The 24,468-nt window shown below is 41.5% G+C and overlaps 1 protein-coding gene across 1 annotated transcript in view; it reads left to right on the top strand.

Annotated features, from left to right (window-relative positions):
* The window catches only part of LOC126397843 (calsyntenin-2-like), a 351,479-nt gene extending 332,777 nt beyond the window's left edge, over positions 1 to 18,702 (top strand). The window contains exons 12-17 of the mRNA XM_050056844.1: positions 1,494 to 1,705; positions 8,456 to 8,626; positions 8,856 to 9,001; positions 11,561 to 11,684; positions 17,412 to 17,596; positions 17,826 to 18,702. Of these exons, the coding sequence (XP_049912801.1) occupies positions 1,494 to 1,705; positions 8,456 to 8,626; positions 8,856 to 9,001; positions 11,561 to 11,684; positions 17,412 to 17,596; positions 17,826 to 18,038 (1,051 nt within the window). The 3' untranslated portion in view covers positions 18,039 to 18,702. The remainder of the gene's footprint in view (positions 1 to 1,493; positions 1,706 to 8,455; positions 8,627 to 8,855; positions 9,002 to 11,560; positions 11,685 to 17,411; positions 17,597 to 17,825) is intronic.
* The last annotated feature ends 5,766 nt before the right edge of the window (positions 18,703 to 24,468 follow it).

The following is a 24,468-nucleotide window of genomic DNA, read 5'->3' as shown; positions in this document are numbered from 1 at the left end:
CATGCTATACTATGACTTTTTATCATGCTATACTTTGACTTTTTCATCATGCTATACTATGACTTTTTTATCATGCTATACTATGACTTTTTTTATCATGTTATACTATGACTGTTTTTATCATGCTATACTATGACTTTTTATCATGCTATACTATGACTTTTTTATCATGCTATACTATGACTTTTTTATCATGCTGTACTATGACTTTTTATCATGCTATACTTTGACTTTTTTACCATCTATGACTTTTTATCATGCTATACTTTGACTTTTTTACCATGCTATACTATGACTTTTTATCATGCTATACTTTGACTTTTTATTATGCTACTGTATACTATGACTTTTTTTAACATTCTTAACTATGACTTCTTTTCATCATGCTTCACTATGACTTTTTTATTGACATATTTATATCATATTATACTTTGGCTTTAAGCCAAATATCTGTAATAACTTCCTGTTTCTATGACAAACTACAACATAACCTTTCCTGTCATCATTTGGAGATGATAAGATGCTAAATGGACAGTTCACCCCAATATCAAAATTGTACCTCTTACCTGTAGTGCTGTTTCTCAATGTATATTGCTTTTTTGTGAGATGCCAAATGTTGGAGAAATCAGGAAGTGTTGGAGAGATGTCTGCCATTTCTCAAATGTAATGCAAAACTCAACAGCAATGTCTCTTCTCAGAAATCATGATCCGGTTACTGAAGATAATCCACAGATCTCGTTGTAAGCTTTTTCAATTGGCAACAAAAGTTCACCCACTGACCATATCACTGTACAGAATGAGGCATGCATCTATTGCTATCTCATCTAGCACCACTGAGCTAACTAATATTACAGCTCAGCCGAGGAGGACACCATTAATGTTACATCTCATGCTGTTATAGGCATAAGGCTCTCGTCCATAAGTAGATGCACGCTACCTTCTGTGCAGTGATACAACTGCCTGTGAAGCTCACCAGTTGATATATCATTAATACATGTACCTTGTTTGTTTCATTGTACAAAAATCAAGATGTAAAAACGACTATGTGTGAGTTATGTGCTGGAAATATTTTTAATATCAAGCAAATCCCCTCTAACATGTTTAAACTGTACTTCAAGAACTATCATTAAAAGTAAAACAAGTCCTCACTACACTTTGCTTTTGAAACAGTTATGTAGATGATGTTCTATCACCAAAAGCATGCTTATTACACTGTATGTTAGGTAGGAGTTTTACACAGTCTTTAATCTGACTCTGTGTGACTCTGCCTGACTCTGCATGCTAACATTAGAGAGGCATCTGATGCTAGTCCAGGCTGTGTTGAGGTGGCTGTTACTTCAAACCCCTGTTGCTTGTTAGATTTCAGAGCCAAGGCTGAACACAATTAATGTACTGTAGTACAAAGAAACATCAGACAGATGACACCAGTGTCAGTTTATTTTTTCACATCTCAGTCAGTCATCTTGTTGTCTTTTCTTTCTTTACTTTTCAAGGTGTTTTGGTGAAGACACTTGTATTACCATCCCAGACATTGATGCAGTGGTGATGGTGTTGCAGCCCAGTGAGCCCAGGATAACCATCACTGGAGTGGAGAGACTAAACAAGCCAGTCTCAGACCTCAGAGCGTCAGAAGGCGTAGCCCTTTTCCAAGACCTCCACATCATCAGCACAGTCACCAGGGCAGATGCCATCACACATCATGCAGGTATGGACTGTTACATGGTGGTGACCTCAGGCAATAGTTCAAAACAAGTGAAGAAAAATCTGTATAAACAGCACTAAAAGATTTGGTCTGGGAGTGGGAAGCCAGTGAGGGATCAGCATATTATTGCAGCATTCAGACTGTGGGGAAAAGGGGAAAAATTAAAAGGCCCAGGGCAGCAAACTTGTAGGGCATAGTATTTTAAAATACTTTTACAGAGTACATTCCCAGTGAGATGCTCCAGCTCCAAAAGGCAGCAGTCTAAGCTTACCTCACAAGGTGGGAGATGCATACCTCCCTGCAGGTAGAAAGCTGTCTTGACTAAATATTTCAGCAGTTTTTCATATTGATAATGTGTTCACTCATTCATGAAGTCCCATAGCCATGCAGTGCCACCTGTTTCCCTATCAAAACAAACCTCCAGAGAAAGTAAAACACTGCGTAAAGCCTCATGAGACTGCAAATCAGCAACAGTGAGCATTTCTTTCATCTAGTACAGCTGCACGAACTGTGAACTCAACTAAACAAAAGTTTTGCTCTTGCTCTCACACTGCGTAATTCTCTATCTTGGTGGAATTAAAGGTTTTCAAAACTAAGGAAGGAAGTTACCAATGAGTCCAAGTGATTCACAAGCATGGAAGTATTCAAATGCTTGAGTACAAGTATGAACAGACACAATAAAATACAATATGATCTGAATTTCAAGCATCTCTATCTTCTGTAATGTGACGAAGGCTCTGCCAACTGAGATCTAAATACACACCTCCAACCCATGAAGACACTCTGCTAGCTACCTACAACCATAGACTGTATAAAATGATGAATGTAGCTACGTTATGCCACCCTTTGGTTTTGGACTCCTGTTTGAAGCCTCAAGTTTGGCATTTCAGCCGTCGCCATCTTGGTTTTTAGTAGCCAGAGGTGACTATATTTGGATGAGAGGGCATAGCTGTAGAGGAGCAAAGGGTAGATCTGATTCACAGATGTAGCAATGTCTCGCAGACAGCCCGTCACTCAACATTGCCCATCCTTAAATATGTGTAATTTTGGGCCTTGATATAATTAAAATGGGTGAGTTATGTAAAGATTCATCTCCCAAAGTTGGGCATTTAACATGGTTGTCTAAAGAGACTGACTTTGTTTTGGAGCCAGCCTCAAGTGGCCATTTGAGGAACTGCAGTTTTTGGCACTTCCACGTTGGTTTAATTTGTCAGCCCAGGAGGTTCCTGCTTGCCTATGACACATTGTGTAATGGCCAAGGTCAGCTAGTCACCCCAAATAACTTTCCATCAGCCTTGCTGTCGATTAAACAATAAAAAAGCCCCTGCACTTAAAAAAGCATTTCTCTAAGGACCACCAATGTAAAAGAGACTTCTGTAAAACTTGACAGGTCACCTCCGAGTTTAAACATAATCTCTTGTGAGTAATTTTCATTAAATGAATGCCATCTGGCATGGACTCTGATGTTCAGTTCTTTTATTACATCCATGATTTTTTTTTACATATTTGACACAAGGACACTGGATTAAAACTTATTAAAAAAATAATTGATAAAAATGTATTTCACTGTCTTTAAAAGTAAAAAGGTAAGTTTGGCAAACTGCAATTCAAGTATTAACAGTAAAATTATATTACTGTCCTTTGTAGAAGGGATACTCAACCTGTGGGACACGGGCCGAATCTGGCCCAAGATTCAGTGCCAGGTAGCCCACTCTCTCATTCTGTAATACACAATGAAAATAAATTGAGTCACACTGATTTTTGTTCTTGTAATATCAATATAAATCAGGGGCCAGGGTGCATTTTTTAAAAAAAGCATAAAAATAGAGCCTGTTTATCAAAAGGGGAGGACCCTCAAATCCTAGAAAAGCCCCTGCATTAATCTGACCTGTGCAGCGCTGCTGCGACTGGCCCCTGGCCACCTGTCATTTTGTGAAAGTGGCCCCCAGGCAAAGCAAGTTCAATATCCCTGCATTACAGTATAGCATTATTATAACTATTGCACAGACAAGTAAGCAGCATTTTAATGATTTAGTTTGTCTATTTTTGTATAATGACAACATCTTTTGTTTGTACAAACTCAGTAACTGACCACTTACTATAGCTTTCACATAACTGAGATGAAGTACAGTATTTTCTCTAATGCAGTGGCTCCCAACTGGTGGGTCGCACTCCAAAAGTGGGTCGCTGGTCCATTCCGAATGGACTGCAAGTTGCTTGCAAACATGTCATATTTGTAAGAAACCCACTTTACTTTTAAGTACAGTGAATTTTCAGCACAGAGCTTTTATTTTGAAGTGCCATTTTCAGCCGTCGAGTGAGTGACTAAGGGACAGCTATTTAACAGAGACAGCAAACTAGCTTGACGACATGGCTGGACGCAAGTGTGACTCTGAATGTTTTTACCTGCGTGGACCTTGAATTAATGACTAAGGAGAAATCTGGACCAGCTGGGAAACACTGGTCTAACGTAATGAAGTAGGAGTAAAAGGAAGAAGTGCTCGTCACAGTCATGTTGAACATGAGTACAAAACTTTTACTTAAAATACATATTTGTACCACTGGTTTGCACTTACATCTGTATTGTAACACTATGAGATACAGTTGAGGACACGTGCCCTTCTCGTCAGCAGTAATCTACAGTGTAAGCTACAGCCTTTTGTTCCATGCAGCTCTGCCGGCCCCGCCAATGTGTTGAGTCAATTTCCTGCTGTACAGTCCCTCCACTCTCCTATCTGTCCCCGTGTGACTGCAGACGCCCTCCTGCTGAGTAAGACTTTCACCTACCACAAGACTGATTCCCAGGGTCACACCGCCTTGACCGTCGCCAAAATGAGTATGACATTTAAATCCCGACGTCTCTAGTCTCGTCCAACGATCTGACCACCGAGGCAGGGACAACCCGCCTCGGCCCCGGGCCCCTGCCGCTGGCGGCCAATTAGGAGCAGATAAGCAGAGCGAGAGGGAGGTTTTAGCTCTCCATTGTGTGTAATGCGGCGAATGAAGAAGAGCAGAAAGTGGCATTGCTTTCAGGAGTCGGTGGAGCTCTTTCTGCTGGTGAAATAGAGACTGCAGCTGGGGGGAAGAGATTAGCTGGAAGCCAGAGAAAGACACAGAAATGGAAAGAAAGGGAAAAGAGAAATGAGGAGAGAGTGTGTGTGTGGGAGAGGGAGGCACAGTGAAGTTCCATAATGAACAGATTTTGTGTTCTCTCGGGGCTTAAAGGATTTCAGATAAATCACATATTTCTTTTGCAGGGCATGCAGTAAGTTTCTTTTGGACCCTGTTAATCACCCCCTCGCCCTCTTCTATGCTTTGTCTCTCTCTGTCATTCATTTGTCTTTTTATTGAGCGTGCTCAGCACTCCATTGCTCCTCTCTCCATCTTTTACTACAGTATCTTTTCAAGGCTCACTCCGATGCCTTTACTCAAAGTCAAGGTCATCAATTCTCCCTTGAACTCGTCGTTAATACTCAACATTTTGACCCATGTTCTTTACAGTCGTCTCCTGTTCTGTCTCATCTTCTGCTGTGCTTTAGAGTTTTTTCTTTAGCTTCCATTTCAGCAGCTCTCCCAGTCTCTCTCTGTTTCTTTTCTCCTCTTTGTAATTCTGTCTAAGGAACCCAGTTCTTTATTTCCATCTCACCCTCAGTGTAGTACAAACTGTTCCTGGGACAGTCCTGCTCTCAGGCTGTACTACTACAGTGTACTAACTTGTGTCAGCTCTTTCTTTGGTTCTCCATTCAAGTCAAAGCAGCATGTAACACCAAGCAGGGCAAAGTACGCACCAGACTGAGGAACAGTCTGTGACAAGCCTCAACTGCAACCATGAATTATTACGATTAAACCAACCAACAAATTGAATAAAAAAGCACATAGATTGTTATAATAATATCTTTCCCTCCTGTGGTTTAACATGTAACAGCATGCGTTTTGCAAATGAAAGAAAAATGAAAGAATAAGGTTGAATTTTACATACATTATATCTTACAGTGAGACAATGTGACCTTTGCTAAACAGCGCCCACTGTGGCCTCAAGTTGTACTCACAGGTTAATGGTACATTTAATTCACCTCCATTTCGTGGTAGTTAGCAGCTTTAAAGACATCAATATCAGGTGATCTGGCCGAGGGAATTGGAACCTAAAGATGGAAGAGAGAGGCACACCATCAGGTTGTGACTGGTACATTTTCTATAAACTATAAACCCCCTTAAACCTCCCTTAAAGGCACTACACATTGCACTAACAGAGAGCAGAAGAGCTTGCATGTGCCAGTGACGAGACGGTGAAGCTGCAGCAGCTAGAGCAGAGAGCATGAAGTTAAACGTATTAGTGCAGTGTGTGTTCAGGCTATTTGACTGTAAATAAATGCTACAACTCCTCAAGACCCAAGTCAAGTTCCTGTATCTTGCTTGCCACCTGAAGGGGGTTAGCCCCAAAGTTAGCAAGCAAAGTTAGCCTCCCATTAGAACCTGACCAAGTGCACTTTAAGTGGGCTGTTGAGGTGGACCAGCTATTCCCATTGTAGTTACAATCTCAGCCGCTCCTAAACAAGTTATAGAGAACGTCTGGCTGTTGTGTCTTACTGGAGTTAGGGAGAAAATGATTGACTCTAACTCCAAATTTACTGGATGTTATTGTAACTGTTACATAATAAATTAGTGTTAAATTATTGTTGTTGGGTTAGGGTTTTTTTATTATATGACTCTTCTTTGTGGAGTTGAGCTAAAATTAGCCACTATAAGCCTCTGGTCATACAAGACCAACTAATCCTGGTGCAGCCAAACCAAACCAAAAGTGTACTGATTGAATAACAGTATGCTGCTTTGTTGCTTACGAGCAACAAAGCAGCAGAGCAACAGCAGAAAAAGGCTGGTTTAATGAAAACACAGCACTCTTCAAAGAGATATTTAAAGCTGCATTACAGTAGGCTAGTTTAGTTCTTACTATTGATTATCATTATTATTTGTATTGAATAATTTGGATCAGAAAAACTCCATAACAAGCTGAAATACACACACCTCTGCCCTATAATCACCTTACAAGGTGTTTTCAGTTAACAAACACTGGCTCTTTTAAACATCCAGCAGACACAGAGCAACCTTAGCATTCATTTATAATGCGTTTCCGGCCACCGGACAAATGTTAGTCAAATATTCACTGCTTTTTTTCCTTTTTTTCCATCAAATTCTGAGTAAAAAATTCTGTCTCTTTAGTGGTTAAAAGCTCCACTATGTTTAACTGCTGGTCACTAATTTAGTCTGTTTCCAATTTGGTGCTAACCTGGAAATCCAGATGCTCCGCCCCCAGCAAATTCAAATTTGCTCTGCACAGGGATCTGGCCCCGACGAGCAGAGCCCGCTTAATCGCCTATCGGACCGATCAGATCAGTCTATCTGACAGAGGCGGGCTATGGGCGGGCGTAACATGATGAGGACAGCGCTGCGCCGTAGGAGTCGAAAAGTAAACAGCCAAGATGGCAGCTGCTGAAGGGCCGCATCCATTCAATTTAGCTTTGCAAGAAACTCTAAGCCAACTACACTTATCTTTTTCCTTGAGAGAGGAGCAGAAGACTGCCCTAGAAGCCTTCACTTCCAGGAAGGACGTTTTTGCCGTTTTGCCGACGGGATACAGCAAAAGCATAATATCAGTTATCCCCCACTGGTCGGCAAACAAATGGGGCTTACTGCAATGAATATGTCACCTTGTTTTTTTGCTCTGATTGGCCATCATGCTATCCAGTTGCGTGCAGCGGCATTTTATATGTCTCAGTTAGTGCCGCCCCTTGGGTAGGAAGGGTGTATCGTGAGGGCCAGACTCAAAATCTTTTTAGATTTGAGTTTCCAGGCTAGTTTGGTGCTGCAAAACTTGAAAACTTACTAGCCGCTCAACCAAAACTAAGAGCTAACAGAGGCTATAAAGCGATGTAAAGCTACATTAAAGTTGTCCCTCCTAACCCCTTCTTTAATGAAAGCAACAACGCCAAACCAGGCGTGCCTTTAAAATGAACGCCTTCATACACAAAGACGATACAGGAGTATCTTCTCTTCTGGAACGCAACTTTATTTCGACTTGTTTTGCTCATTTTCTCCCTTTCCTCCACCTCATCTCTGCCTCCCCTCAGAGATGCCCATCCAGACACACACACCACATATCTGACTTTCTCCGTTGGGAAGCTGTTAAATGGGCATATCCGGTTCCCTCCCCAGGGAGCGTACAGTGAGGGAGCAAGCTGGGTAGCAGTGAGAGGTGGAGGCTAGTACTTAGCAGGCTGTCGAAGAGCCCCAGCAGCCACCCAGCACTGCTGTGATGGGAGCTGTCTGAGGGGACTTGTTACCGCAGCAGCTCACGGCGCTGTCTGTGTTCAGAGGGTTGACGAATAATTGGAGTCTGAGCATACGAGCAGGTGTGTTGTGTCCTGTGCTGTTTGAATTATTGTGCTTCAAAGTGTTGAGGGGTCTCTCCCACAAATGTTGTGGCATGGCAGCAGTAATTAGACTGTCGGGTACGGGTACATGCATTTACACCAGTCATGTTAGAAACAGTATATTTGGTTTGCTCTTATTAGTTTAATTCATTTTAGTGAAACAAAAAGTCAAGGAGGAGGTTTTTAAAAATGTGCTTCTAATAAAACTGCAGCAGTTCATTACAGTGAGAATATACTCTAAACCACAAACAGAAACTGCCCATCAGAGAAATTACAGCATTGTGTGTGTGTGTGTGTGTGTGTGTGTGTGTGTGTGTGTGTGTAGCACGTCGACAGGGATTGCTGGAGGAGATTATTCACAACTTGGACTACTGTGACATCCTGGTGTTGGGGGAGGAGCTGAGGCCGGACGAGGAGTCCCTCCAACTGCAGCGGAGCGCTCTACTCGGAAAACACCTGGACGCCACTAACTCCACCTCTGGCATGTCCATATATGGTAGGTTACTATGGTAACAGCACCAAATCTGCCAGTTATGTGTTCTTAGCTAGTTGGTTAGCATGATAACATCATCGCTGCTATTGCAACAACAGCTTCTCTCTCTTTGACACGTCCATAGATTTACTTAAAGCTTCCATGTCTAAAAGTTGTTTCTATCCTCCAACTTTCCACTTGTCTTTTTCTACATGTAACAACTACAACAACACTCTGCTGCATCTTCCCACAGGGGTGGACTCCATGTCCAACTATGAACAGGTGATCCGACAGGTGCGCTACTATAACTGGCAGCCCGGACAGCTCACAGAGAGAAGGTTCCGCCTCACCTGCTCGGAGCTCAACGGACGCTACACCAGCAACGAGTTCAACCTGGAGGTCAGTGAGAGCTACGGCTTGACTGATGTGATGTAAATTAATAATTTCTTTCTTTATTCACTGGTTCCAGCTGTCTAAATGTGAGGATGTGCTGCTATTCTTTATCATATATAAAGTTATCTGAGTATCTTTGGGTATTGCTTTAACTATCAGTCCGTAAAACAAGCCATTTGAAGACGTTGTCCAAGGCTCTGGAAAATTCTGCATTTCTTTTAAACTACTTTATGACATTTTATAAATTAATGGAGAAAAAAAATCTGTGAATTAAATCAATAATGAAAATAACTCTTAGTTGTAGGCCAGCTAGGAGTGCTGAGTCTTGTATTTTGAGACCATAACAATGTCTATAAGGGGTATTAGAGGCCTGGACCAACATCATCCAGCTTAATACAATTGTCCTCAGCGCTTTCAGTTGTCAATTTGCATAATATGTGTAGAAATAAAGATGGCAGACTGTCTTTGTCTCTTTGAAGTTGTTTTGTGTCTCTTCTAGGCATGTTTGTGTCATGTTTAGTCATTTTGTTTATCTTTACCTCCACCAAGGAGGTTATGTTTTTGCCGTTGTCTGTTTGTCTGCAAAATAACTCGAAAAGTTCTGAACAGATTTTGATGAAATTTTCAGGAAAGGTTGATAATGGGACAAGGAACAGATGATACTGTTGATCGGTCGAAGTGAAGTGGATGAAATAATAAAATGGCGGGAAATCCGAGCTGCTTGGTGGAGGTCCGCTCTCTCTGAGTGCTCTAGTTGCAGCTGTTTTGTGTCTCTTTTAGGCATGTTTGTGTCATGTTTGGTCATTTTGTTTATCTTAGTAGTTGTTTTGTGTCTCTTTGAAGTCATTTTCTGTCTCTTTTAGGTGTATTTGTGTGATGTTTGCTCATTTTGTTGAGGATTGTAGTTGTTTTGTGTCTCTTTTAGGCGTATTTGTGTCATTGTTGTAGTTCTGTTTACCTTAGTTGTTGTTTTTTGTCTCTTTGAAGTCATTTTGTGTCTCTTTTAGATATAGTTGTGTCATGTTTGGTCATTTTGTTTATCTTTGTAGTCCTTTTGTGTCTCTTTTAGGCATGTTTGTGTCATCTTTGGTCATTTTGTTTACCTAACTAGTTTTGTGTCTTCTTGAGGTCATTTTGTGTCTCTTTGAGGCATATTTGTGACATATTTTGTCATTTTGTTTATCTTAGTAGTTTTTTTTGTGTCTCTTCAATGCATATTTGTGTCATGTTCGGTCATTTGGTATATCTTAGTTGTTGTTCTTTTTCTCTTTAAGGCATATTTGTGTCTCTTTTAGATATATTTGTGTCATGTTTGGTCATTATGTTTACCTAACTAGTTGTTTTGTGTCTCCTTGAAGTCATTTTGTGTCTCTTTGAGGCATATTTGTGCCATATTGTCATTTTGTTTATCTTAGCAGTTGTTTTGTACATCTTTGAAGTCATTTTGTGTGTCTTTGAGGCATATTTGCGTATTTTTTAGCCATTTTGTATCCTTTTGTGGTTGTTTTGTGTCACTTAGTAGTTCCTTTGCATCTCTTTGTCATCATTTTGAGTCTCAAACTGGTCAATAAGTGACATTTTGCAGGTGAAGGCCAGGGGGCTGCTGACACTTTAAGTCCCTGGGTCTGTGCCCTGTACTGTTCAGTTATCCATCCATGGTTTCATGCATTCCTATAAGGAGTGACAATTGAAGCAAATATCCCTGGGGCTGACAGGTAGCTCCAAAATAACAGATGACATTGCACTTAATTTGCAAAAATGAAGCTATTTTTAAAAATCATTAATATTGCTTGTGATAGTCAGCGATAGTTCAGTAACAGCAAGTTGTCAGTAGAGACAATGCTGCGTCTTACAACCAGCTGGACCTGCTTGAGATGGCAAAGAGCTGCCTCAGCCCAGATGTCTGGCAACACTTTTATTTCCACACTCAAGCTCAGTTTAATGGAAACCTTATAGAAACTCTGGTTATGACCAGCCTTGTTAATATGAACCTCCCAGTTAAAATGTGCTCTTTAAATTCTGCAGTCACCTTTAGATTTTGGGGCACAAGTACACCTTAAATAGCAGCTAGACACACAGACACAGCCTGGTTCAACACATCAATAAAAAGGCACAATGCAACACAGAACACTGAATCAGGCTTCTCACGTACACCTGTTTTACACCGTTCTTACTTGACGATGTGCCAAAATCAGCTCAACATGGCCACAGTTTGTTTCTGTCCCTGGTCTGAACACTGTTTGACTTATTCATACAGTCTTTGGTGTTTATTGGAGAGAACAAAATGTTTCACTAGACACAGTTGGAACCTTGGAGGGTGTCAGTGAATCTAGTTTACATTTAATTTCCTGTATTGAGCTGACCCTGTCCCCCAAAAGGCATAAATAGATTGCATTACATCCCCATTTCTCCTGGCCTCTCTCTAAAATCTTTACTTTATTCTGCCCTCACTATATAATGTGGATGAGTAAAGGCTAGTTTAGGCATACAGACGGGAGACAGTGGGACAAATTGTAAAATATATCTCAACAAATCATCACTTCTGCTTCATCTGTTCCCAACCAGGTGAGCGTACTGCACAGTTCGGAGTCAGGGGAGCATGTCAATCACATGATAGCCCCGCCTCAGTACATGCAAGTGGTCCACCATCCATCTATGATTCATGACCTGTACCCCAGCCACGGCTCAGGTAGGAAAACACTCTCTAATTCCTTTGTAAACAATTGTGTTAGATTAATTTTGTCCTTTCTTATTTCATTTGTTCCATTCTTATCTCCTGGCATATTAATATCCCACCCTGTCAGGTCAGATCACATCACATTACACTGAGATACAGTATTATCAGCAGAGCTACAGAGGAGTGAGGTAGCAATGTTTAACAGTCTATAGCAGAGGTTCGCAAAGGCCGCTTAATCAGTTCCTCCAGGATGTGGTAAGCATGCAGTTTTGCCCAGTCACCCCAGCTTTACTACAGATTTGACTATTTAAAACAGTAAATTCTGATTTCATTGTAGATCTGTGTGCAGTTTATTGATTCTTTTTATCTCTATCATGAGAGTACCCTGGGATAGTTCTGTCAGGGCTAACTTTAGCATCACACACCTAACATTACCCAGTGGTTATTAACAGGTTTAATGACAGAGTCGAGCCATTTTGGTGTCAGTATGAGATTATTGGGACCATCTAATAGCTCGGTGTTAGATGTTATCTGCTGATGGTCCTTAAACACTGCATCAAACAACAGTAACAGCCCCTCCAACCATTACAGATATATTCTAAGTCTGTGGGAAACACTAATAGGCTCAGAATCTGAGACAGCGCAGCAACTAATTTTGCAATTTTCACCTGTCCTTGCAATTTCATTTCAAAAAGCATCTAAAAACGGCACGACGTGCATTGCAAATTTTTCAAAAAGCTGCCATAAAATCAGACATTTCGGGCCACAACAATCCCAAAACCAGCCTGCGAAATCCTGGAGGGACGGCATGACAAACTTCCACAGGTTCATGTCAAAGGTTCATGTAGTTTGTGGATTAAGTGATTGATTGACACAAAGCTCCAGAACCACAGTCACAAACACTGGACATTAATGATAAGAAGAAGTGATGGCTAGGTGGAGACACAAGCCCTTTTTAGATAGGAATTGTGCAAATTTGCAGGAAAGCCCAATCAGTCTTTTTTCAGCATTGGCAGTATAAAAACAAAATCGGGAAGTGCGGCAAAATGCCGCCTACCTACTTTTGTTCATACAAAATGCGCCTTTTTTGGGGCAATGGGGGGCGTGATCCAATAACAAAACGTGCAGCACATAAACAGTGACGTGGGAGGGAAGCCACGGCTGGTCAGTCCTTCAGCAATTCTCTCATAAGTCGGTCCGTTCTTCACCGTCCCCGTCATCTGACAGTTAATGGCCTCTTTGTTTGCGAGGACAAGGAGGGCGCGCAATTCCTTGTCTCCCCAGTTACTGATCTTTACAGTGTCTGTCAGGTTTGTGTTTCCCTCTTGCTACTAGCTGCTCGCTAATTCCTGCTATCAGCTGTTTCCTGTTTATTCACCGCCAGTGGGTCGCACGTGCGGCGTCATCAACAGCTCCTCCCACAAGTCTTCAACAGCCCCTCCTGTTGCGGAAGGCTGCCTCGGTTTGTTTAAACCAAAAAGGTTCCGGCAATATGTCTACCCTACGAGGCGGAAAATTGGGCACCTCGGCCCAACATTCACAGAAAATCTGGCAGTGTAAAAGGGGCTTTTGAAGTGTTGCATGCCATCAAAGGGGGAAATGCGACAAGGAAACATGTCAAAGTGCGGGACTGTCATGCACAGTTTAGTGGTATAAATGAAACGTTAGCTACCTAGCAAGTTAGCTACCGAAACATCAGCATACGAATACCATTTTATTTGTTATGCCTGTCATAAAGAAAAAGATCATAATGCACTGAAATGACATTGAAGCAAGATAATATGGTGGTTATCGTAATTTCTAGATCTTTATTAACTAAGAAAATACATAGTGGGGTTCTTTTGTTGCTAGTGCAGCCATCTCGGCGATAATTTTTCACAACAGTCCGTTTGAAATGTGCCCCTGTACACCCTCAGCTGTAGCCCTAACACTTTGCCCTACCCCTTTATCCCAACAAGAATGGGGACACCCTCCCCTCAGATGTGAAAATGCAAAAAAGAGCAGTATGGACTCAGTTGTAGATGCGAGGGGTGTGTTGGGATTAAGCCTTAATGTGACTAAATGTACGAGACGATTTCACAAAACACTGATGGGCACTTGGACACCTTCAAGGACGGGTGGAGAAGTGCTGAAGATCAGACCCAGGAGCTTCTCGCTAACCACTGAGCCAGAGCTGTAGAAGAAATTAGCCTGGAAAGAGTGTTTATGTCAGCTATCCATCCCGGGGTAAACACGTCTGAGATCCAAGGGAACATTCGGTTTCGCTTTCTAGTTTGTTTATGGTTCTGTTCATCTGACTGCTGCTCTCACACAGCGGTCCTCAGTGATAGGTCCCCTTTCAAATGATGCAGCGGGGTTATTCCCCTCCCTCGGTGCATATGAGTGATCTAAAGTAAAGAGAACATGGTGAGGAGGAGAGACATTGGTCTTAATCTACCACACTGGATTTAATTATTCATCAGACTCTAATGGATTCTACTTAGAGTCCTGGAGAGTTCAGTGGCCAATGCTGTTAACAGCCCAGAGAGTTGTGTGTGTGTGTGTGGGTGGGTGGGTGGGTGCATGCCTGCCTGCATGAAAAACATAGATTTGTAGTCGTAGCTTCAGCCGTGGCGTGTTTGTAGCACGTGAATGTTTCAGATGATATAATTCTATATGTAGAGTACAAAGTCAAAGGAAAACGTCAGTGTGTGTGTGTGTGTGTGTGTGTGTGTGTGTGTGTGTGCGCATTTACACTCACCCAAGTTACTCTAAGGGGCTGCATGAAGCTTCACTGCGAGGAAGATCAAAGGCCGTGGATTTAGTGTGAAAATCTAGGGAACTAGACTGAATCAAATGATCATCTGAAGAGTCCTCTGTGAGTCTCACTCTCGTTAAACACACACACACACACACACACACCAGCAGGGACTAGTGGAGAGAGGGCAAGCGCAGAGAAGTCGTGTTATTTCAGTAGGCTGGAGATCACAGCAGAGGAGAGAAGCATTTTAGATCAAGAGAAATCCCTCAATGTGTGTTGTGGTTATGCTGCTAAATAGGGCTTATGATACATCACTGCAGCCATGTACTGCGCTGGGACCTTAATTAAGTGTTTTTTTTGGGGTTTTTTGTTTTTTTTTAAACAATTTCTAAGTTAAGGGAAACTTAAAGGGGCAGTCCACCCCAAAATTAAAAAAAAAAAAACATGTTATATTTTAGCGCAATTTGTCAGTCTGGTTTGCTTTGGTGCAAGTTGCCGAGTGTTGGTGCTATTAGCCGTAGAGATGTCTGCCTTTTCTCAAATATAATGTATCTACACAGCACTTGGACTGTGATGCTAAAAGTCCCCAAAAACAGCAGTGCCTCTTTCCAGAAATCATGACCCAGTTACTCTAGATAATTCACAGAGCAGTTTCATGTAGAAACTATTTTCTTTCTACCAAACTACAGCTGCTAACCTTATCACTGCGCAGACAGAAAGGTGCACCAGTGGTCAAAGTTTTCGCCTGATAACAGAAAAGTCAGGGCATCACTGAAGTTATTACAATTCATCCTGAGTGGGACATAACTGTTTGAACAACCTTTCATGGCAGTCGATCAATAGCTGTGGAGGTATTTCAGTCTGGACCAAAGTGATGGACAGACAGGCAGACTGACAGACTGACTGACATCGCTATCCCAAGAGCCACACCGCAGGTATTGATCAGTGTGGGGATAAAAATACACTGAAAACAGGCCAAAAAGTAAAATTACAGTATCAGAAAAATCAATAAGCTGTCACAACAATAATTAAAGATCGCAATCATCGTCCTCTTTAAAGTTTAAAAAGGCCTTTTGTACGATAACATGAGAAAAACATATTCAAAAAATCAATAGGGTATCACAAAAGGCAATCAATATCCAGGGTGCCAGATAACCACAACAACAGCTGAAGAGAAGCCTCAGCTTCAGCAAGAAAAAGAAAAGAACAATGATTCATCTATAGCCGGGCTGGAGAGCGTGTGTTGCGACTGGGGTGTGGAGTGTGAAAGACGTGGGCAGGGATGGAAAGATGCTGCTGAGTTGCATTATGGGATGTGTAGTACCCCTTCTCCTGCTCCTTGTCATGGACTAATTCAGGATATATCAGCCTCTGCTGCTGTTTTTTGTTTTTGTTTTCTTTAAATTTGCCTTTTGCACATTCCCCAACTGCCTCATGGTTAAAGGGCAATACTAGATTACTGGAGTTTGTCTTTTAAGGAACAGTGTGTAGGATTTAGTGGCACCAAACAGTGAGGATTGCAGATTGCAACCAGATGAAATTTCTGTGTTCATTGTTCATGATGTTTTTACTGAGCTGAATTATCCACAGAGGTCTCTCTTTCTCCCCAGAACAAACAGACTGGGTGATTAAATCTGGTAAAAACACTGAATAAAGCAGTTTCACATTACAGTTACGTTACAGTTTCAGCATCGTTCTCCAATGCTCTTTGGCTTGTTGCAGACAGGCCACTTGCAAAGCACCTGCTACTCTGGGTTCACCTTTTGTCTTTGATAACTTAAAATCCAGATGTGCAGAAGGTTTTTAACTGGGAGCCGAATTATCTGCAGAGGTCTCCTCCTCTTTAAAACAAACAGACCAGGTGATTTAAACTGCTAGAAACACTGAATAAAGCAGTTTCACGTTACAAATCAGTATTTTCAGATGCTGTTTGGCTTGTCGTGGAGGGGCTGCGAACTAAAGTGGCCGATGTGGAAACGTAAATGGTTCTATCTAGAGCCAGTGTTTGGTCAACACATTCTCACTCCGATCTCGTAACATATCAACATTTGCTCATGGACTTTTCACGTCCAGATACGAAGTGAAAGGTACCCTGGGTGCGTTGGTTGTTGACGTTCTGGGACACCGTGTCAACTTCAGCCTGTTACATGCATTGTCTTCTTTGAATATACACTTCCGTTTTTTACAGGAAATTTACCGTTTACATACAGTCTCTTTGAAACTAACCGCACTAGGCCGGTACATACAACAATGCAAATTGATGTGTTTTTTGCGCCAACATCTAAAGCACGTGGTTGGGTTTAGGAAAAAAGAACAGGGTTTGGCTTTAGAATTTTACGCGATGCGAATACCGCTCTCCCAGGTGAAAGCCTGTGTTTGTTGGATACATCTACCACCCCTCCAGCCCGCCCCACTCAGACTTTCGCCACCTTAACTTTAGTTCTTGTCTCGTCACGTTTCCCCCTGAATCCGCCAAGCACCATTTAACTACAGTATAACAACAACCGGCTGCATATCATGCTGATGTTAAAGGACAGCTTTTTTCGTTGGTGTCTGACGCCGCAAGTCACTGCCCAAGCACCGGATCTTGACAATTTAGGAGTGAGGCCGCGTTGGTTTGGTTTGTCCGTTTTAGGCAGTGCAACATGGTGGACTGAGTGGATTAGAACCTGCTCCCTATGTAGATATAAACAGCTGATTCTAAGGTAACAACAACATAACAAATCTTATTTTAAGGGGATTATTCCATTTATGTCAATATGTCATCCTAAATCCTACACACTGGACCTTAACGTATGTGAAAAGTGTGAATCCAAACACACATGTTCCAACAAAATAATTCTTACCTAGTGAACGTCTTCTGACCAAAATACTTTTTAAAAAATGAACTGAATAGAGGTCGACAATGTGGTGGATATTAATGAAAGCATATGGAGTGACTCAAGTAACAGTCCATTCCATTTCTCTTACTCTCACTCTCTCGCTCTTCTCGTCTTCAGCCATGCCGAGTGCCGCCACCGTTGTAATTGTGATGTGTATCGCTGCTCTGGTGGTGGTTGTGGTGCTGGGCATCTATCGCATCCACCTGACCCACCAGCAGGAGGTCAAGCTGGCAGAGACGGCTAAAGAGGCGGACGTGACCTGGGACGACTCGGCTCTGACGATCACTGTTAACCCGATGGAGGTAGGAGGGTGGGGACTGGGAGGAGTGTGGAAGGATGCTGTCAGGGCGGGGAATATGACAGATTAGGAGATAACTAAAAAGCATTAGTGACTGGAATATCTCCAAGAGAAAAATAGATGTCCTCATGCTCTGCTCTCACATTTATCTGGAGATATTATTATAATTTCTTACTATTAATACTCATTTCTGATCATATAGTTTCTGAAACACTGAATATTTCTCACCACAGAACCTGGAGGAGCCCCAGGCTGCAGAGGAGGAGGCCAGCGAGGAGGAGGAGGAAGAAGAAGAGGAGGAGGAGGAAGACGAAGAGGAGGAAGAGGATGACATCACCAGCGCTGAGTCAGACGACAGCGAGGAGGAAGTGGACGTCCAGCTACCCAGGATGCAACGCCTGAGCAAGAGGGGCCAAAACTGGGACAAAACAACGATATCTTATTGAAACACACACTCACAGTCACTCACATGCACACACACATTCTGCAGCACGTCCATACTGAAACCTCAAATCAGATGGTTGAAACAAAAAGACTTTATGTGATGTTGATGCTCTAAAAATGAGGTTATACCCCCCCCTACTGGAAGACTCCACTGAAATGCAAACAGTGCAATGATTTAACCTTAGCCTTGTCAGAAAACCTCCCATTTTCTACAGCTGATAAGAAATAATACGACACTAAAACTGCTCGTCAATCAAAAGCCTTTCATCTGTCTTAAAGGGACAGCTCGCCAAATTTCGGGCATCCCCTGAGAGCTGTCTTTCATCGAGTTATCTCTCTCCCATTACAGTCTGCACCACAACTACGATCCTTAGAGAAATAGAGTTGTTTGAATCTCATTATGTCGATGAATCCCTGCACCATACATTCAGTTTGTGTCACATATGTTCCACAGTGAGATTTCTGATGTCCCATGAAAATGCAAAACAGTCTTTATTTAAGAAAACTGAGTTGCAAAAGTAAAGAAACTGACTATTTTTGGTTTGTATACTTCATGTTATTTATCAGTCTTTATTCTAGCCTACGTGGCAAAGCCAGGTGATTTTACAGAAATAGCATATTTTCAATGGTACTCAAAAACAACAAAAAAAAGATGATCTGTGTGTAGTCATGGTGAACTAGCCGAGGGGTCTGAGTTCTGGGTTTTTGGGAAAGACAGAGGAGTCTCCTTGTAAATTTTTATACGCTCCTTTCTTGTAAATATTGAGTATAGTAGGTGACCCCCCCCTCGACCCCCACCTCCAGCCCCACCCCACTCCCTAACACAGATTTCCCCACCCAGAGACCCTCTTCTCCACCTGTATACAGCACACATGCCACCTCGTCATATGTATGTACAAACCCTGAGCCCTCAGCCTGCAGGAGTCACCACTGAACTGACCCCTCGGTCCTCTGTGTGTGTTTCAGGTCATTCCAGCTGACTGTACGTTGGGTTTGTTAGCAAGGATGTGCCACTGCCTTCATAGTGACTGGTGCGCTAGGCAAGGTGTTGATGGGAAGAGGCACCGGTCTGATGTGCCTAAATCACATGCGACAGAAAGTCCTCTCACTGCTCATCGATAGTCCACAAGAGTTGCCCAAATTAAACCTTAAGGCCCAGACACACCAAGCCGTCATCAAAGAACTAGCAGCAATGAAAGCCAACTGTTGCGTCGCCTCATGCCACCTGTGTTGGCCAAAAAATTGCACTTAAACATACTGCAGAGTCTACAGTTGATGGTCAGCTAGCATGTGCGTTCTGTGCCTGCATGAGAGGAAATAACTCTCCACACCAGCAGGCAGTGGTAGTCTGTATTCGTCATTAAAAAAGGAAACCAGAAGGCCAACAAGACAGATTAAAGATGCTAGTTAGCCAGTTAGCACATTAACAATAAAACCTGATTCAGAAAGGACAAATTCTATTTATTGTGCACTAGCGATTAATAATACTAACAACTGCGAACCATGGCTGGAAAAAAATCTTGCTTTATATGACACGTTTGTTTCAATCACACACCCTCTTGACTTTAGCCATTTGTTTACTTTCCTCACTTTCAGTTCTCTTCTTGTGCACTGAGTTGAACTGCCAATCAGAGTGATTTTATTCACCAACGAGCTCCACTATCTCTGACATCAATTCAACATGCTGAATCAGCTGAAAAAAGCCACAATGGCCGCCTAGTGTCAATGCTGCCGGACACACAACACAAAAACGAGGGCAACAGACGCTCACTGACGTCCCAACATAAACTGATTGCCGACTGCCGGCTTGGTGTGTTAGGGCCCTTAGTCTCAGGTGTGGTCACAGCAGTGAGAGCCTAAATAACAAGTACTCATTAAAAGAAAGCTACACTAATTAACCACTATCTTATTCCTACTAGTCATTAATGCTGCATTGACGAGTGAGAAATTCCAAATTTCTAAAGGGAAAAGTGCAAAGAAACTGCCCCGCGACACTGGAGTTTCAAAACAGAAAATCAATAAATGCAAATATCAACATGAGAGCCTGCCTGGCTAATACTGGATTTTTTTAAGGCCAATCCCAACATCCTTGTTTGACTCTTAAATAACATATTTACATTTACAATTACATACTTTTTTTTAATTTTTATTTTTATTTTACATTTTGTTTTGTTTTTATGTAGAAATATATTATAAATGTATGATTTTTTTATGAGGATTCTGTAAATTTGTTTACCAAAAATATATATAATATAATATAGAATATGTACTGAGTGGAACATTTTATGGTTAAAAAAATAAAATAAAATAAAATACAATGAAATATTAAAGTCAATATTAAGGCTCAAAACAAAAAAAAAAAAAGCAGCCTATATTTATTTTTTCTGATTCATCAAATAGAACTATAGTAAAGTATGTAGAAATATTATAAATTAACATTTTAGCTGCACTAATTGATATTTTTATATTAACAATGGATCAAATGACTACATATAAAATGCAGTGTCACATTAAGTGATGAACCCACAGAGACTCTGTAGCTCTGCAGAGCCTTTTATTGTCTTTCAGCTTATAGTTTCGGTATAGTTCGGCCTCTTATCAGTCTGTTTTCCAGTCGCTCTGATAAACCCACTGGACGCTACCTGCTCAGCACCAAACAACAAACATTATGAACACAGTGGAGCATTTAGCAGCTATGGAGGTTCTTTTTTCTATCAAAACAGAGATTAAAGGGAAGTCAATATTGGGCTTACAATCATCAGGTGGCCAGAAACCAACAACAAAAATGTTGGCGTTGTACATTTCTGCAAACCACAGATTCAAAACACCCATGTTTGGTGCCTGAAAACAGATGGAAACACAGCCCGCTAAATCACAACTGCTTTTGTTGTTTCTTGGTCTCAAACAGTGGTCACCAAGGTGAGACAGCTTGGCAGGCGTCTCACCTTGGTGTCACTCCATCCATCATCCCCTCCACCTCCAGATGACAAACTCAGCTCTACACTACGTCACTTTAGAAGTGTTAATATAATGCGTAGAAATGTGCAAATGTAACATACTTATAGTTTGCAGAAACGTATAATGCCAATATTTTCTTCTGGTGATTGGGCTGCCAGAAATACAACTCTATAGGGTGCACTTTACATGCTAAACATCATCTTCCTAAAATACACTTTTTGTGATTTTCACGATAATAGTCGGCTCCCAACTGGTCCAGCCCTGTGGTCCAGATTTCTCCTTAGTCATTGGTTCAAGGTCCACACTTGAATATATTCAGTGTCATACTTGTTTGGCCATGTCTTTGAGCTCATTTGCTGTCTCTGTGATGTAGCTGTCTTTTAGTCACTCACTCACTCAACAGTTGGAAACAGCATTTCAAAATAAAAGCTCTATGTCAGAAGTCCACTGTACTTAACAATAAAGTGTGTTTTTTTTACAAACGACATGTTTAGGAGTCACATGCAGTCCATTCAGAATGGGACCCACTTTTGGACCGCGACCCACCAGTTGGGAACCACTGGCCTTCACTGTAAGTAGCTAGCTTATGCTGCCAAATATCACTGACACAAAATAAGCGTTCCCATTTGGAAAAATACTGAGCAAACAAAACCTTCCTGTGTTTTCCGCCAAGAATGCACAGAGACTTTACACATTCCCCTCCAGAAACTTCCCCACCCTCTAACTCTGAGTGAAATGCAGCATTAATGACAGAGACGCAGGTCTCGGGACAGAGAGGCGAAGGCATTTGGCAGTGTCACATTTAACATAATCACAAAACCCAGTCGAAGGTTTCCTCACCTTGAAGTGAAAGGGCATTAATCTCTGGCTGCTGCCATCCCGAATCCAGTCCGTGTGTAATGTATGATAGCAAAGACTCCACAAACAACAGAAGGTTTAGTTACATGTGACATGTGTAGTGGCTGAAGTCTGCCACAGATAAATCAAGGTTTGGTTAAAGTCACAGACACTGGAAAGTTTCCCCGTCCTACCTAGTGAGCCTCTGACAGCTGCTGTCCTGTGGGTGTAGCTGGGAGAACCTATTGTATGTGTATACTGTAGCTCTATGTTCATGTAAAGATCTCATATGTTGTTTAAGAGTTTTCCTCATCTACTGTGACACCTGTTCTTGTGACGTCACCTCCCTCCTTGCACCCTCCCCTTTCCCCACTGGAACCTTTGGTGGATTTTGCATCGGCCCGAGCCCTAATGTTGTCCTGACGTTTGTTTTAGAAGAGGAGGACGGTGAAATTAACATGGATACCTTGTATAATGTGTAAAAGTTTTTTTTTTAGTTTTCCTTTTCTTTTTTTTCTGGACTTTTTTGGTCTGTTTTTCTTTGGAATGGTCACTACAGCACTTTCTGTAAATTGACCAATAAAAACTTGTTTTGGAATCTAGCTGTGGGTCTCGCTGATTGTGTGGGTGTTTCTGCTGACCTGGAGCTTTCTCGCAGGCTTGAGATTTCTTTCAGTCAGCGCTGCATTATTCCTGTAACTGCAATTTAATCTTCAGTCCTTTATCTGATTAACAAAGTTTAGAATCTCATTATGAAAGTGGGAAAACTGCAATCAGTGTGGAATTAATGTGTGCAGCCTGATGCCAGTTATTTAGACAGGAATCACAGTTATGTTTTGAACATAACGGAAGCTAAAAAATCCCTTTATTGTGAATATTGTGTCAAAAATATTCTCTTTAAACTTGAAGAAAGATTGTCAATACTGCTGTTAAATTATGATACGCTCTATTTACAGCAGTATTGGATTTTAATCAAAGCCACAGCCAATTTTAAAAATTTCTCCAGACATTAATTTCACTGAATTCAATCATCCATTCACTCTCTCAACTATTTCTCCTCCGCAGGGGAAGGTGCGGCACTGATCCCCACTGGATTACTCTTTATTCTTTTATCAAAGACTCAGTACTGTATGAAATAGGCCACACATGCTTTTTTTAACAAGTATCCTTAACAGTATGCTCATTCTTACTTCTACACAGAGCTCCTACAGTTCTCAACAGGGTATCCAATCATTTCTGTTTGTGTCAGTTTTATTGTTAGTTCTTTCATTCATTCATTTTTGTAACAGCTTATCCTGTTGGGGGTCACACAGGGGCTGGAGCCTATCACAGCTGACATTGGGTGAGAGGCAGGGTTCACCCTGAACAGGTCACCAGACTATCACAGGGCTGACACATAGAGACAGACAACCATTCACACTCACATTCACACCTACGGACAATTTAGAGTTATCAATTAACCTGCATGTCTTTGGACTGTGGGAGGAAGCTGGAGCACCTGGAGGAAACCCACGCTGACACAGGGAGAACATGCAGGGTCCACACAGAGGGCTTTGAACCTGAGGTAGGGGTTTAGTTTAGTTTAGTTTAGTTTAGTTTAGATTAATTTAGTTTAGTTAATTACCCTCATTCCCACTACAACCAAAGTTTTTTCTGCACATTACGCTAAACTTGCACATATTTAACACAGTTTGCATGTTTCTATCTGCATATATGTATCTACTGTATGTAAACTCCTTTTAAATATAACTTAGTTTTCCTTTTTATTTCTTCCTTTACTGGTACTTTTACACACTTTGTTCTGTTCTAATTCAAATGTTTATATTAGAATAGAATAAAACAATATATATTTAATCTTGTGGGCTGGATTCTTAACTATTACTTAAGAGATTATTACTTGAGCTGAATTGCTCCACGTAAAGGCTTGTGGAGCAATTCAGCTTAAGTAATAATCTCCTGGGCTGGATTCTTAACTTTCTAACTAATAGGACACAAAGAGTGCGAGTTAATGGTATCCTATCTGACCAAACCTGCACCTCCACTGGCTCTCCCCAGGGGTGTGTACTGTCCACCCTCTTGTTCATTCTGTACACAAATATGTGTCGCAGCAGCAGGGCAGACAGATTTATTTTAAAGTATGCTGACGACTCTGTTATTGTAAGCCTACTCCAAGGAGATGAAGTAAGCCATGGCCCTATTGTTCAGGATTTTACTGACTGGTGTGACAAGTCATTCCTGCAGATGAACATCTCGAAAACCAAAGACATGCAAATTGATTTTAGGAAATGCCCACAGGTCCAGGAGCCCACTGTAATAGAGGGTCAGACAGTAGAGTCTGTGGAAAAATATAAATACCTGGGAACAGTCATTGATAATAAGCTCACATTTGAGGCAAACTGTGAAGCTGTGTATAAAAAGGGGAACCAACGTATGTATTGTCTGAGAAAGCTGTCTTCTTTTCACATTGACCGAACTTTATTGACCCTCTTTTACCGTGCTTTTATTGAATCTATTTTATCCTTCTGCTTGGTGTCTTGGTTTAGCAACCTCTCCCTAAAAAACAAGAACTCCCTAAATCAAATAGTCAGATGGTCCAGTAGGCTGATAGGAGAACCTCAGCTTAACCCAGAATCCTTA

This window comes from Epinephelus moara, chromosome 2 (assembly GCF_006386435.1).
Source record: "Epinephelus moara isolate mb chromosome 2, YSFRI_EMoa_1.0, whole genome shotgun sequence".
NCBI lineage: Eukaryota > Metazoa > Chordata > Actinopteri > Perciformes > Serranidae > Epinephelus > Epinephelus moara.
Note: the sequence above shows the minus strand (reverse complement) of the source record. Positions and strands in the feature narration are given on the sequence as shown.